Source organism: Lonchura striata, chromosome 37, assembly GCF_050655825.1.
Source record: "Lonchura striata isolate lonStrDom1 chromosome 37, ASM5065582v1, whole genome shotgun sequence".
Classification (NCBI taxonomy): Eukaryota; Metazoa; Chordata; class Aves; order Passeriformes; family Estrildidae; genus Lonchura; species Lonchura striata.
Window position 1 is genome coordinate 14,346,277 of NC_140739.1, and position 15,416 is coordinate 14,361,692.

The window sequence follows — 15,416 nt, forward strand, 5'->3', positions numbered from 1 at the left end:
GCATATGGGGAAACCCCGCCCCCTTCCTCCTGCATCAACGCCGCGTGGCCACGCCCCCTCGGCACTTCCAACACCGTTTGCCACGCCCCCTTCCATACATGGAGCCTGTTAGCCCCGCCCCTTCGTCGCCTATAGGTGTGGCTTGGCCCCGCCCATAAACGGCTTGCTACGTGCGACCACGCCCATTTCCATACGTGGAAGTGTTTGGCCACGCCCCCACGGAATCCCGCGGTCGTTTGGTCACGCCCCTTTTCCATATAGGGAAGTCTTTAGCCACGCCCCCTTTTTCCGCCGCATGGCCCCGCCCCCTCAGCAGTGTATTTTATTCTGACCACGCCCCTTTTCCATATATTAAAGCGCTGAACCCCGCCCATTCATTTCCGCGTGGCCACGCCCCCTCAGCGCTCTGTTCCCTCTTGCCACGCCCCTTTTCCATATATGGAAGCGCTAAGCCCCGCCCCTTTCTCCCCGCGTGGCCCCGCCCCCTCAGCGCTCTATTCCCCTGTTGCCACGCCCCTTTTCCATATATGGAAGGCGAAGCCCCGCCCCTTTCTCCCCTCGTGGCCACGCCCCCTCAGCGCTCTGTTCCCTCTTGCCACGCCCCTTTTCCATATATGGAAGCGCTAAGCCCCGCCCCTTTCTCCCCGCGTGGCCCCGCCCCCTCAGCGCTCTATTCCCCTGTTGCCACGCCCCTTTTCCATATATGGAAGGCGAAGCCCCGCCCCTTTCTCCCCTCGTGGCCACGCCCCCTCAGCGCTCTGTTCCCCTGTTGCCACGCCCCTTTTCCATATATGGAAGCGCTAAGCCCCGCCCCTTTCTCCCCGCGTGGTCCCGCCCCCTCAGCGCTCTATTTCCCTCTTGCCACGCCCCTTTTCCATATATGGAAGCGCTAAGCCCCGCCTCTTTCTCCCGCGTGGCCACGCCCCCTCAGCGCTCTGCTCCCCTTTGGCCACGCCCCTTTTCCATATATGGAAGCGCTAAGCTCCGCCCCTTTCTCCCCGCGTGGCCACGCCCCCTCAGCGCTCTGCTCCCCTCTTGCCACGCCCCTTTTCCATATATGGAAGGCGAAGCTCCGCCCCTTTCTCCCCGCGTGGCCACGCCCCCTCAGCGCTCTGCTCCCGTGTTGCCACGCCCCTTTTCCATATATGGAAGCGCTAAGCTCCGCCCCTTTCTCCCGCGTGGCCACGCCCCCTCAGCGCTCTATTTCCCTCTTGCCACGCCCCTTTTCCATATATGGAAGCGCTAAGCTCCGCCCCTTTCTCCCCGCGTGGCCACGCCCCCTCAGCGCTATATTGCACTCTTGCCACGCCCCTTTTCCATATATGGAAGCGCTAAGCTCCGCCCCTTTCTCCCGCGTGGCCACGCCCCCTCAGCGCTCTATTTCCCTCTTGCCACGCCCCTTTTCCATATATGGAAGCGCTAAGCTCCGCCCCTTTCTCCCGCGTGGCCACGCCCCCTCAGCGCTCCCGCCACAGCGTGGCCCCGCCCCTTTCCCCATGTACGGCGGCGCTCGGCCCCGCCCCCTTCCCCGCGCGGGCATTGTCCGGCCCCGCACTGGCCCCGCCCCTTTTCCCCTATATGGCCCTGCGCTGGCCCCGCCCCCCGCTCCCCATTGGCCGGCGGCCGCCCCGCCCCTCCCGCCGCGCGCCCGCCGCCGCGCGGGGCAGTGTGGGAGGAAGCGGCGGCGCGCGGCCCCGCTCCATCATGGCGGCTCCGTGAGGCGCCCCCGGCCCGGCCGCCCCCGGCCCCCCCCCGGCCCCCCCGGCCCTCGAACCCGCCCGGCCCCGGGGGGCGCCGCCCCCATGGACAGGAACTACCCCGGAGCCGGGTTCGGGGACCCGCTCAGCGCCGGGCCCGGCTGGAGCTACGAGCGCTCGGCCAAGGCCAGGTGAGGGGGGGGGCGGCGGAGGGGGGAGGGGGCGGCGGGGGAGGGGGATGGGGGGAGGGGGTGAGGGGGGGGTTGGGGTGGGGGTCCCGTTACAGCCCAATTGGGGTGGGGGTCCCGTTACAGAGGGAATTGGGGTGGGGGTCCCGTTATAGCCAAATCGGGGTGGGGGTCCCGTTACAGCCCAATTGGGGTGGGGATCCTGTTATAGTGGGAATTGGGGTGGGGGTCCCGTTACACCCGAATTGGGGTGAGGGTCCCGTTACAGCCAAATCGGGGTGGGGGTCCCGTTACAGCCGAATTGGGGTGAGGGTCCCGTTACAGCCAAATCGGGGTGGGGGTCCCGTTATAGCCAAATTGGGGTGGGGGTCCCTTTATTGCAGGAAATGGGGTGAGGGTCCCGTTACAGGAGGAATTGGGGTGGGGGTTCCGTTATTGCAGGAATTGGGGTGGGGGTCCTGTTATACCCAAATTGGGGTGGGGGTCCCGTTATACCCAGATTGGGGTGAGGGTCCCGTTATACCCAGATTGGGGTGAGGGTCCCGTTACAGCGGGAATTGGGGCGAGGGTCCCGTTATACCCAGATTGGGGTGAGGGTCCCGTTATACCCAAATTGGGGTGAGGGTCCCGTTACAGGAGGAATTGGGGTGGGGGTCCCGTTATTGCAGGAATTGGGGTGAGGGTCCCGTTACAGAGGAATTGGGGGTGAGGGTCCTGTTGTTGCGGAAATTGGGGTGGGGGTCCCGTTATACCCGAATTGGGGTGAGGGTCCCGTTACAGGAGGAATTGGGGTGGGGGTCCCGTTATTGCAGGAATTGGGGTGGGGGTCCTATTATACTCGAATTGGGGTGAGGGTCCCGTTATACCCAAATTGGGGTGGAGGTCCCGTTACAGCGGAATTGGGGTGGGGGTCCCGTTATTGCAGGAATTGGGGTGAGGGTCCCGTTACAGAGGAATTGGGGGTGAGGGTCCTGTTGCGGAAATTGGGGTGGGGGTCCCGTTATACCCCAATTGGGGTGGGGGTCCCGTTATACCCAAATTGGGGTGAGGGTCCCGTTACACTCGAATTGGGGTGGGGGTCCCGTTGTAGCGGGAATTGTGCTGGGATTTGGGGTGTTCAATCTGTATTGGGGTGCTGGGATCCCCTATCAGTGGGATTTGGGATGCTGGGATCCTGTTTCAGTGGGAATTGGGGTGCTGGGAATCCCCTTACTCCAGAATTTGGGGCGCAGGGATCCAGTTGTTCTGGGTTTGGGGTGAGGGTCCCATTACAGCAGGAATTGGGGTGCTGGGATCCCGTTACTCCAGGATTTGGGGTGCTGGGATCCCGTTACTCCAGGATTTGGGGTGCTGGGATCCCGTTTCTCCGGGATTTGGGGTACTGGGATCCCGTTATTCTGGGATTTGGGGTGCAGGTATCCCCTTACTCCGGGATTTGGGGTGCTGGGATCCCATTATTCCGGGATTTGGGGTGCTGGAATCCCGTTATTCTGGGATTTGGAGTGCTGGGATCCCGTTACTCTGGGATTTGGGGTGCTGGAATCCCGTTATTCTGGGATTTGGAGTGCTGGGATCCCGTTACTCTGGGATTTGGGGTGCTGGAATCCCGTTATTCCGGGATTTGGAGTGCTGGGATCCCATTATTCCGGGATTTGGGGTGCTGGAATCCCGTTATTCTGGGATTTGGGGTGCTGGAATCCCGTTATTCCGGGATTTGGAGTGCTGGGATCCTGTTTCTCTGGGATTTGGCGTGCTGGAATCCCGTTATTCTGGGATTTGGGGTGCTGGAATCCCGTTATTCCGGGATTTGGAGTGCTGGGATCCTGTTACTCCGGTATTTGGGGTGCTGGGATCCCGTTACTCCGGAATTTGGGGTGCTGGGATCCCGTTACTCTGGAATTTGGGGTGCTGGGATCCCGTTACTCTGGAATTTGGGGTGCTGGGATCCTGTTACTCTGGTATTTGGGGTGCTGGGATCCTGTTACTCCGGGATTTGGGGTGCTGGGATCCTGTTACTCCAGGATTTGGGGTGAGGGGATCCCGTTACTCTGGGATTTGGGGTGTTGGGATCCTGTTACACCGGGATTTGGGGTGTGCTGGGATTTGGGGACCTCCAGGATTTGGGGTGTCACACTTGTATGTGTCTGTGTCACACCTGTGTGTAGGTGTGTCACACCTATGTGTGCCTGTGTCACACCTGTGTGTGGCTGTGTCACACCTGTGCCTGTGTCACACCTGTGTACAGCTTGTGTGCGGCTGTGTCATACCTGTGCCTGTGTCACACCTGTTTGCGCCTGTGATACACCTGTGTGTGCTGTTTCACACCTGTGGTTGTGTCACACCTGTAAGTGTGTCACACCCGTATGCGGCTGTGTCACACCTGTGCCTGTGTCACACCTGTGTGTGCTTGTGTCACACCTGTGTGTGCCTGTGTTATACCTGTGGTTGTGTCACACCTGTAGGTGTGTCACACCTGTGTGCCTGTGTCACATCTGTGCCTGTGTCACACCTGTGTGCAGCTGTGTCACACCTGTGCCTGTGTCACACCTGTAGACGTGTCACACCTGTGTGTGACTTTGTCACACCTGTTTGTGCCTGTGTCACACCTGTGGGTGCCTGTGTCACACCTGTGTGTGCTGGTGTCATACCTGTGGGTGTGTCACACCTGTAGGTGTGTCACACTTGTCACAGCGTTGTGGGGCAGTGACAGTCACACCTGTCCCTATCTCCAGCCCAGTGTGAGGTGTGGGTGTGACAATCCCGTGTGACACACCTGTCCCTGACACGCCTGTCGCTGTCCCCAGCCTGGGGGGGTTGTTTTGGTGTGGGTGTGACAATCCCGTGTGACACACCTGTCCCTGACATGCCTGTCCCTGTCCCCAGCCTGGGGGGGTTGTTTTGGTGTGACAATCCCGTGTGACACACCTGTCCCTGACACGCCTGTCCCTGTCCCCAGCCTGGTGTACGGGGGCTCGCGGGGGTCGCACCCCGACCCCGACCTGCTGCACCGGCAGCCCTACGGAGCGCCCCACCCACTGCAGGGCTATGCGGCCAACCACCACCCGCCAGGTACCGCGCTCCGGCGCCTTGTGTCACCTATTGTCACCTTGTGTCACCTTGTGTCACCTATTATCACTCCTTGTCACCTTGTGTCACCTATTGTCACCTTGTGTCACCTATTGTCACCCCATCACCTACGGTCACCTTCCAGCACCTTCTGTCACCTACTGTCACCTCATCACCTATTGTCATTTATTGTCACCTTTTGTCACCTTCTGTCACCCATTGTCACCCCATCGCCTATTGTAATTTATTGTCACCTCATCACCTACTGTCACTTTCTGTCACCTATTGTCACCTTCCGGCACCTTCTGTCACCTATTGTCACCCCATCACCTACGGTCACCTTCTGTCACCTATTGTCACCTTCTGTCACCTTCTGTCACCCCTTGTCACCTTCTGTCATCTACTGTCACCTACTGTCACTCTTTGTCACCTTACTATCACCTTCTGTCAACTGTTGTCGCCTATTGTCACCCCATCACCTTCTGTCACCTTTTGTCACCTTCTGTCACCTTCTGTCACTCCTTGTCACCTTCTTTCACCTATTGTCACCCCATAACCTACTGTCACCTACTGTTACCTTCTGCCACCCATTGTCACCCCATCACCTTCTGTCACCTATTGTCACCCTATCACCTACTGTCACCTGTCACCTTCTGTCACCCATTGTCGCCTATTGTCACCCCATCACCTACCATCACCTACTGTCACCTTCTGTCACCTAGTATCACCTTCTGTCACCTACTGTAACCTTCAGTCACCTATTGTCACCCCATCACCTACTGTCACCTACTGTCACTCTTTGTCAACTTCTGTCGACTTCTGTCACCTGTTGTCACCTACTGTTGCTCCTTGTCACTGTCACTCCCCATCACCTTCTGTCACTTTCTGTCACCCATTGTCACCTACTGTCGCTGTTTGTCACTTTGTGTCACTTTCTGTCATCTTCTGTCACCTACAGTTACTTGTTGTCACCTTCTGTCACTGCTTGTCACTTTTGTCACTTACTGTCACTCCTTGTCACCTTCTGTCACCTATTGTCACCTTCTGTCACCTACTGTCACCTACTGTCACCTCCTCACCCACTGCCACTCCTTGTCACCTTCTGTCACTCCTCATCACCCTGTCACCTTCTGTCACCCCATCACTTGTTGTCACTCCTTGTCACCTTCTGTCACCTTCTGTCACCTTCTGTCACCTTCTGTCACCCCATCACTTGTTGTCACTCCTTGTCACCTTCTGTCACTCCTCATCACCCTCTGTCACCTTCTGTCACCCCATCACCCACTGTCGCTGCTTGTCACCTTCTGTCACCTGTTGTCACCTACTGTCATTCCTTGTCACCTTCAGTCATCTTCTGTCACCTTCTCTTGCCCCCTGTCACCTACTGTCACCTACTTCCACTTTCTGTCACCTTCTGTCACCTTTTGTCACCTTTTGTCACCTCCTGTCCCCTCCTGTCACCCACCCCGTGTCACCCTGACCGTCCCTGTGTCACTTTGTCACTTCAATGTCCCAGCGCTGTCACCCTGCCACATTTGTCCCCCCCTCACATTTCCCGCTTTTTCTCCCCTCATTTCCCGCTCTTTTTTCCCCTCACGTTTCCCACCTTTTTCCCCCTCACCTTTCCCACTTTTTCCCCTCATTTTTCCCGCCCTTTCCCTCTCACATTTTCCACCCTTTTTCCCCTCACATTTCCCACTCTTTTCCCCCTCAAGTTTCCCACCATTTTTCCCCCTCACGTTTCCCGCTCTTTTCTCTCCTCACATTTCCCGCCTTTTTCCCCCTCACGTTTCCCGCCCTTTCCCCCTCACATTTCCCACTTTTTCCCCTCATTTTTCCCACCCTTTCCCTCTCACATTTCCTGCTCTTTCCTCCCTCACATTTCCCTCTCTTTTCCCCCTCACATTTCCCTCCCTTTTCTCCCCTCATTTCCCGCCTTTTTTCCCTCACATTTCCCACCTTTTTCTCCCCTCACATTTCCCACCCTTTTCCCCCCTCACGTTTCCTGCCTTTTTTCCCCTCACGTTTCCCGCTCTTTTCCCCCCTCACGTTTCCTGTTCTTTTTCCCCCTCACGTTTCCCGCCCTTTTTCCCCCTTCATGTTTTCCCACCTTTTTGCCCCTCACTTTTCCTGCCCTTTTTTCCCCTCACCTTTCCCACTTTTTCTCCCTTCACTTTTCTCACCCTTTCTCCCCTCACGTTTCCTGCCCTTTCCCCCTCACATTTCCCATTTTTTCCCCTCATTTTTCCCACCCTTTCCCTCTCACATTTCCTGCTCTTTCCCCCCTCACATTTCCCGCCTTTTTCCCCCTCACTTTTCCTGCTCTTTTTCCCCCTCACGTTTCCCGCTCTTTTTTCCCCCTCACGTTTCCTGCTCATTTTTCCCCTCACGTTTCCCACTCTTTTTCCCCCTCACATTTGCCATCCTTTTCTCCCCTCACGTTTCCCCCACTTTTCTCCCCTCACGTTTATCACCATTTTCTCCCTTCACCTTTCCCTCCCTTTCTTCTCCTTATATTTTGGGTTCTTTTTCCCCCCTCACATTTCCCTCCCTTTTTCCCCCTCATGTTTCCCTCCCTTTTCTCCCCTTGTTTCCCGCCTTTTTTCCCTCACATTTCCCACTTTTTCCCCTCATTTTTCTCGCCCTTTTTCCCCTCACATTTCCCGCTCTTTTTCCCCTCACTTTTCCCACCCTTTCCCCCCTTTTTCCCCTGACATTTGCCACCAATTCTCCCTCACATTTCCCAGTATTCCCTGCCTTTTTTCCCCTTACATTTCCAGTGCTTTTCCCCATTTCCTACCCTTTTCCCCTCATGTTTCCCACTCACACTTCTCCCCCCACATTTCTCACTTTTTCCCCAAATCCTACCCGCCATCTTCCCCTCATGTTTCTGCTATCTTGACCCCTCACATTTCCACTCTTTGCCCCTTCACATTTCTCACTTTTTTCTGCTCACCTTTCCCACCAATTCTTCCCTCATGCATTTGTTCCTCTCATATTTTCCACCTTTTTTCCCTTCAAGTTTCTTTCTTATTTCCTTCCTCGTGTTTGCCACCATTTTGTGTTGACAAGTTTTTCACTTTTCTTTTAATTTATGGGTTTTTTTACGTTTTTGCTGTTAACGTTTCCTGCTGATTTTTCTCTTTGCGTTTTCTGCTGCTTTGTTTTCTCATTTCCCACCCATTTCCCCCTCACATTTCCCACTTTTTTTGCCTCTAAAATTTCTTACTCTTTTTTTTCCCCTCACATTTCCCGCCTTTTTCTCCCCTCACGTTTCCTGCCAATTTTCCTCCTCACATTTCCCACTCTTTTCCCCTCACATTTCCCACATTTTTTCCCTCACATTTCCCACCAATTCTTCCTGCATTCCCTTTTTTTTGTTCTCTCAAGTTTTACGCTTTTTCTCACATTTTTCATCTTTTTTCCTGTAACATTTCTCACCAATTTTTCTTGTTATATTTGTTGTCACGTTATTGTCTCGTTTTCTGCCCTTCTCCCTCTCAAATTTCCCACCCTTTTTTCCCTCATGTTTCCCAGTTTTCACCTCACATTTCCTGCCCTTTTCTCCCCTCACATTTCCTGCTCTTTTTCCCACGTTTTCTTCCCTCACATTTCCAATTTTCCCCTCGTACCCTTTTTTCCTCCCTTGCATTTCCTGCTTTTTCCCCCCCTCACATTTCCCACCCTTTTCCCCTTCAGTTTTCTGGCTATTTCCTTTTATGCATTTGTCATTTTGTCCATTCAAGTTTTACACTTTCCTTTTCCATGTCTCACTTTTTCTTCCCTAACATTTCCTACCAATTTTTCTCTTTATGTTTCTTGTTGCTTTGTTGTCTCATTTCTCACCCATTTTCCCCTCATGTTTCCCATTCTTTGCCCCTCACATTCTTTACTCTTTTCTTCTGTCACGCTTCCTGCTCTTTATCCCCTCACATTTCCCTTTTTTTTTCTCTTCATATTTCCCCCCTTTTCCCCTCACATTTCCCCCCTTTTCCCCCTCACATTTCCCCCCTTTTCCCCCTAACATTTCCTTTTTTTCCCTCACATTTTCTCCCTTTTCCCCTCACATTTTCCCCTATTTCCCCCCACATTTTCTCCCTTTTCCCCTCACATTTCCCCCCTTTTTCCCCTCACATTTCTCACTTTTACCCCCTTACATTTCCCCTTTTTCCCCCCACATTTTCCCCCATTTTCCCCCTACCATTTCCCCCCTTTTCCCCTCACATTTTCCCCCTTACTCTCATGGTGTCCCCACATCCCTGAGCTGTCCCCGAGGTGTCCCCACATCCCCAGGGTGTCCTCAGGGTGTCCCCCAGGTGTCCCCAGGGCTGCTCCACTCAGGGTCACCCCAAACTGTCCCCTCAATTCCCTCCCTGTCCTCAGGGTGTCCCCAAGGTGTCTCCCAAGTGTCCCCAAGGTGACCCCACATCCCTGAGTTGACGCCGAGGTGTCCCCACATCTTCAAAGTGTCCCCTGAAGTGTCCCCAAGCTGTCCCCAAGCTGTCCCCAAGCTGTCCCAGTATCCCCGAGCTGTCCCCATGTCCCCAGGGCTATCCCCGGGGTGTTCCCGAGCTGTCCCCACGCTGTCCCCAAGCTGTCCCCGAGCTGTCCTGTGTCCCCAGGGTGTCCCCGAGCTGTCCCCAAGCTGTCCCCAGAGTGTCCCCAAGCTGTCCCCGAGCTGTCCCGTGTCCCCAGGGTGTCCCCACGCTGTCCCCGAGCTGTCCCCGAGCTGTCCCCGAGCTGTCCCGTGTCCCCAGGGTGTCCCCAAGCTGTTCCCGAGCTGTCCCCAAGCTGTCCCGTGTCCCCGAGCTGTTCCCAGGGTGTCCCCAGGGTGTCCCCAAGCTGTTCCCGAGCTGTCCCGTGTCCCCAGGGTGTCCCCGAGCTGTCCCCGAGCTGTCCCCAGGGTGTCCCCAGGGTGTCCCCAAGCTGTCCCCGAGCTGTCCCGTGTCCCCGAGCTGTCCCCAGGGTGTCCCCAGGGTGTCCCCAGGGTGTCCCCACGCTGTCCCCGAGCTGTCCCCGAGCTGTCCCGTGTCCCCAGGGCTGTCGGGGCTCTTCGAGACGGGGCTGCACCACGCGGGGGGCGCGGCCCCCGACGCCTCCGTCATGAACCTGATCTCGGCGCTGGAGTCGCGCGGACCCCAGCCCGGCCCCTCGGCCTCGTCCCTGCTCTCCCAGTTCCGCACGCCCTCCTGGCAGACCGGTGGGTCTGGGGGCTTCTTTGGGGTGGGGTCCCAGTTCTGCACCCCCCCTTGGGCAGACTGGTGGGTCTGGGGGCTTCTTTGGGGTGGGGGTCCCAGTTCTGCACCCCTCTGGGCAGACTGGTGGGTCTGGGGGTCCCAGTTCTGCACCCCCCCTTGGGCAGACCGGTGGGTCTGGGGGCTTCTTTGGGGTGGGGGTCCCAGTTCTGCACCCCCCCTTGGGCAGACTGGGGGCTCTGGGGGCTTTTTTGGTATGGGGGTCCCAGTTCCACACGCCCTTCTGGCAGACTGGTGGGTCTGGGGGCTTCTTTGGGGTGGGGGTCCCAGTTCTACCTCCCCTCCTGGCAGACTGATGAGTCTGGGGGCTTCTTTGGGGTGGGGGTCCCAGTTCTGCACCCCCCCTTGGGCAGACCGGCGGATCTGGGGGGTCTCAGTTCTGCATGCCCTCCTGGCAGACTGGTGGGTCTGGGGGCTTCTTTGGGGGGTCCCCCCTCCCCAAATGGGGTCCCCAGGTGTACCCGGGTGTCCCCCCCTCCCCAAATGGGGTCCCCAGGTGTACCTGGGTGTCCCCCCTCCCCAAATGGGGTCCCCAGGTGTACCTGGGTGTTCCCCCCAGGGCTGTGCCCTCTCCCCAAATGTGGTCCCCTCACTCCCCAGGGTGCCCCCACTCCCCCTGGGGGTGTCCCCCCCTCCCCAAATGGGGTCCCTGGGGTGCCCCCACTCCCCCTGGGGGTGTCCCCCCCTCCCCAAATGGGGTCCCTGGGTGTCCCCCACTCCCCCTGGGGGTGTCCCCCCCTCCCCAAATGGGGTCCCTGGGTGTCCCCCACTCCCCCTGGGGGTGTCCCCCCTCCCCAAATGGGGTCCCTGGGGTGTCCCCCACTCCCCCTGGGTGTGTCCCCTCTTACCCTCCCGGGGTCCCCACACTCCCCGGGGTGCCCCCACTCCCCCTGGGGGTGTCCCCCCCTCCCCAAATGGGGTCCCTGGGTGTCCCCCACTCCCCCTGGGGGTGTCCCCCCCTCCCCAAATGGGGTCCCTGGGTGTCCCCCACTCCCCCTGGGGGTGTCCCCTCTTACCCTCCCGGGGTCCCCCACCACCCCGGGGTGCCCCCACTCCCCCGTCCCCGTTCCCCCCGTCTCCCCCCCTCACTCCGCTGTTCTCCCCCCCTTGGCAGCCATGCACACTCCAGCTCCGGCCGAACTCTTCATCTCGGGAGCCCTTCCCGGCTCGGGCACCTTCCCGTCCTCGTCGGCGCTGGGCCCCTACCAGCACCCGGCGTCCTTCGGCGGCCGCAGCTTCCCGGTGGGTTCCCCGCTGAGCCTGCCCGAGGCCGCCTTCAGCCCCGGCTCCAACGGGCTGCTGTCGCCGCACGACCCGCTGCTGCACATCAAACCCGCGCAGCCCGCCGTGCCCTCCTCGCTGGGCTTCGACCGCCTGGGCTCGGCCGTGCTGGGCTCGGCGCTGCCCGCCCAGACGCCTCCGTACCGCCCGGCTCCCGCTTCCTCGCAGTTCAACCTGCTGGCCGCCGCCGAGCAGCCGCCCCAGCTCTACAACGCGCCCGTTTTCGGCGGCGCCAACGCGGCGGGCGGCGGCGACCGCGCCATATCGCGGCAGGACAGCGTCATCAAGCACTACCAGCGGCCCGGAGCGGCGCAACCGCAGCTGCCGCCGGCGCCGGGCCTGCAGCACTACCTGAGCTGCGGCGGCTCCTACCAGCAGGTGCCCGCGCACCGCGCCCCGCTGTCCTGCAGCCCGCTGGGCGAGCAGTCGCCCGCCAGCTCCGAGGGCTCGCAGCAGCCGCCCAAGGCCGCGCCCGCCGCGCCGCGCCCCGAGCCGGGCTACCGGCCCATCATCCAGTCGCCCGGCTACTCCGGCAGCGGCGCGGCGGGCAACGGCGGCGCGGCCGGCGGCAACGGCGGCAAGTCCAAGAGCTACTCGGCGTCGCGGCAGCCGCCGCGCTCCACCAACACGCCCAAGTGCCAGAGCAGCTACACGCCCAGCACGCCCAAGCCCAGCTCCGTCATCGCCAGCCAGTCGCCCGCCTACTCGCCGGGCCAGCCGCCCCAGAGCCTGCTGGCCATGGGGGGAGCCCCCGGCTACAGCGCGCCCGGCGCGCCCCAGAGCCTGGCGGGGGCGGCGCAGCCCGCGGGGGGCTTCAGCGGAGGGCAGGGGGGCGACCTGGGCGGCAAGGCCGGCGGCTACCAGGGCGGGGGGCAAGCCGGCGGCCAAGGGGGGCTGCAGCCCTGCGTCAGCGGCGCCGGCACCTACTCGCCCGAGCAGCTGCAGGCGCTGCCCTACGGCGTCCAGCCCGAGGGAGGGCAAGCGGGGGGCTACGGGCCCCCGGCCCCCTCGCAGGGCTTGCCCACCGCCAGCCCCTCGCTGACCTACAGCACCGGCCACTCGCCCGCCATGCCCGGCCCGCCTCTGCCCTACGCCGGCCTGGGGGGCTCCAGCCCCTCGCCCATCATCCGCCCGCTGCAGTCGCCGCCGGCCGCCCGGCCGCAGAGCGGCGCGTCGCCGGGCCAGTCGCAGAAGTACCTGGGCTCGGTGCTGTCGCCGTCCTTCATGGCCCCGCAGGGCTACGGCGCCGCTCCGGGCGGGGGGCTGGAGCGGCAGCCGCCCCCCGCCCCGCCGGGGGCGCCCCCGGCTTTCGGCAAGGGGGCGAAAGGCGAGGCGGAGCTGCTGGCGGCGGAGCGCAGCGAGGACGAGGATTTCCTGATCCAGCACCTGCTGCAGGCGCCCAGCCCGCCCCGAGAGGGGCTGGGGGGCTGCGAGGAGCGCCCCAAAACCCTGGGGGGCTACGGGGGAGCGCTGGGCAAGGAGGAGCGGTACCAGCTGCAGAGCGTCATCCGGCCCAACTCCAACCTGGAGGCGCCGCTGGAGCTGGCGCTGCTCAAGGAGAAGAAGAAGCCGGAGAGAGGCAAGGAATTCCGGGGGGCGAGCGGAGGAGGAGGGGGCGCCGAGGTGGCGGCCACCTCGGTGGTCCACTACGGCCACCAGCCGCCGCCCGCGCTGGACACGTACGAGCTGAAGAAGCCTCCGGAGCACCTCTCGGGCGGCAAGGAGCTGGGCCAGCCGCCGCCGCCGCACTCCTACCTGCCCAAAACCCCCGAGCACGGGCGGCTGGTGGGCGAGGGACCCCCGCTGGAGCCCCACAACCTCCTGCTGGACCCCTCCCCGGAGCTGGGGGGCTCGCTGCTGCCCTCGGTGCTGACCCACACGCAGAGCCAGCTGCACGGCCGGCCCAAGGGCAGAGCCCCGCTGGACGTTCACCTGCTGGAGCAGCAGAGGATGCCGCCCCCGCCGCCCCCTCCGCCGCCGCCCCCCGCCGCCCCCTCGGCCGCCCCGGCCCCTCCGGCCGCCCCCTCCCCGCAGCTGCTGCTGGAAGCCCACCTGCACCAGGTGCGCTCGCAAGGGCTGGACCCCCAGGCCCCGCCGCCGCTGCCCCCCGACTCCATGGAGGTGTTGCCCCCTCCCCAGGAAATCCAGGACTTCTTGGAGCCCCCCTTGGGCTTGGAACCGCACCTGGGGCAGAGCGCGGGGGTGCAGGGACCGCCCGGGCACCTGCTGGACCCCGAGGGGGGCGTCCCGGCCGTGCCCCCCGAAGCCAAGGACCAGTTTTCGGAAGGGGGGAGCCCCGCGGGGGGCAAGGGGCGCTTCGTGCCCCTCACCTCCATCTGCTTCCCGGACGCTCTGCTGCAGGACGAGGACCGCGGCTTCTTCCCCGGCATGGAGGACATGTTCGGACCCCCGCCCGAGGACTTCCCCAAGGCCAGCGAGGAGGAGGAGGAGGAAGGCAACGCCAACGCCGGCGGGCTGGAGGCGCGGCCCGAGGGGATGAAAGCGCCGCCTCCGTACGATATGGGGCAGAGCTACCCCTCGTTCTGCCCGCAGGACGGGGGCGCCGCCGGGGACCCCCCCCAGCTGGGGCTGGAGCCCCCCAAACACGAGTTACCCTCCACGGTGAACGCGGAGCCGCTGGGCTTAATCCAGAGCACCGGCGACGGGGGTCCGAAACCCCCTCCTCCTCCTCTCAGCACCCCTCTCTTCTGCTCCTCCAAACCCAAAAAGCTGCTGAAAACTTCGTCCTTCCACCTGCTGCGCAAGCGGGACCCCTTCCCTCCCCCCAAAAAAACCTACGCGCAGGAGTACGAGTTCGAGGACGACGAGGATAAAGCCGACGTGCCCGCCGACATCCGCCTCAACTCGCGGCGCCTCCCGGACCTGCTGCCCGACCTCATCTCCAGCTGCCGCCGGCCCCCGCTCACCCCCATGGGCGACATCGACTTCTGCCCGCACCCCGGCGCCCACCCCGCGCCCAAGAAGCGCGGCCGCAAACCCACCAAGCCCAAGCGGGAAGGGCCCCCCCGGCCCCGGGGCCGGCCCAGGATCCGGCCCCTGGAGCCGCCCGGGTTCCCCGAGGGAGCCAAGCGGCCGCGGGGCCGGGGCCGGGGCCGGGGCAAGAAGGGCGGCGAGGACGGAGAGGGGATGGAGCCGCTGCGGCCGCTCAAGGTGAGGGGTTGGGGGGCTCCGCGTGGTCCCGAAAGGTCCCAAAATCGGGGGTTGGGGGGCTCAGGATGGTCCCGAAAGGTCCCAAAATCGGGGGTTGGGGGGCTCCAAATGGTCCCGAAAGGACCCAAAATTGGGGGTTGGGGGGCTCCAAATGGTCCCGAAAGGACCCAAAATCGGGGGTTGGGGGCTCCGCGTGGTCCCGAAATGACTCAAATTTGGGGTTGGGGGGCTCAGGATGGTCCCGAAAGGTCCCAAAATCGGGGGTTGGGGGGCTCCAAATGGTCCCGAAATGACTCAAATTTGGGGTTGGGGGGCTCCATATGGTCCCGAAAGGACCCAAAATTGGGGGTTGGGGGCTCCGCGTGGTCCCGAAAGGACCCAAAATCGGGGGTTGGGGGGCTCCGCATGGTCCCGAAAGGACCCAAAATCGGGGGGTTGGGGGGCTCCACATGGTCCCGAAATGACTCAAATTTGGGGTTTGGGAGGGTTGGGGGCTTGGAATGGTCCCGAAATGACCCAAAATTGGGGTTTGGAGGGCTCAGAATGGTCCTGAAATGATCAAAAATTGGGGTTTGGTGTGCTCGGAATGGTCCCGAAATGACCCAAAATTGGGGGTTGGGGGGTTGGGGGGCTCGGGATGGTCCCGAAATGACCCAGAATTGGGGTCCTCCCATCCCCCCCCCAGGTCAAGCTGGCTGTCTCCATGGATGGGTTACCGTCTCCCAGTACAAACCAGTATAACCAGTAACCCCTTTTCT

General features: G+C 61.4%; 1 protein-coding gene across 2 annotated transcripts in view; it reads left to right on the forward strand.

Annotated features, from left to right (window-relative positions):
* The first annotated feature begins 1,659 nt into the window (after positions 1-1,659).
* The window catches only part of PRR12 (proline rich 12), a 42,291-nt gene continuing 28,534 nt past the window's right edge, over positions 1,660-15,416 (forward strand). The window contains exons 1-4 of one of the 2 annotated variants that reach the window (XM_085565769.1): positions 1,660-1,888; positions 4,842-4,954; positions 9,990-10,151; positions 11,321-14,658. In XM_085565769.1, the coding sequence (XP_085421895.1) occupies positions 1,803-1,888; positions 4,842-4,954; positions 9,990-10,151; positions 11,321-14,658 (3,699 nt within the window). In that variant the 5' untranslated portion in view covers positions 1,660-1,802. The remainder of the gene's footprint in view (positions 1,889-4,841; positions 4,955-9,989; positions 10,152-11,320; positions 14,659-15,416) is intronic. The other variant, XM_085565768.1, reaches the window with a different exon arrangement.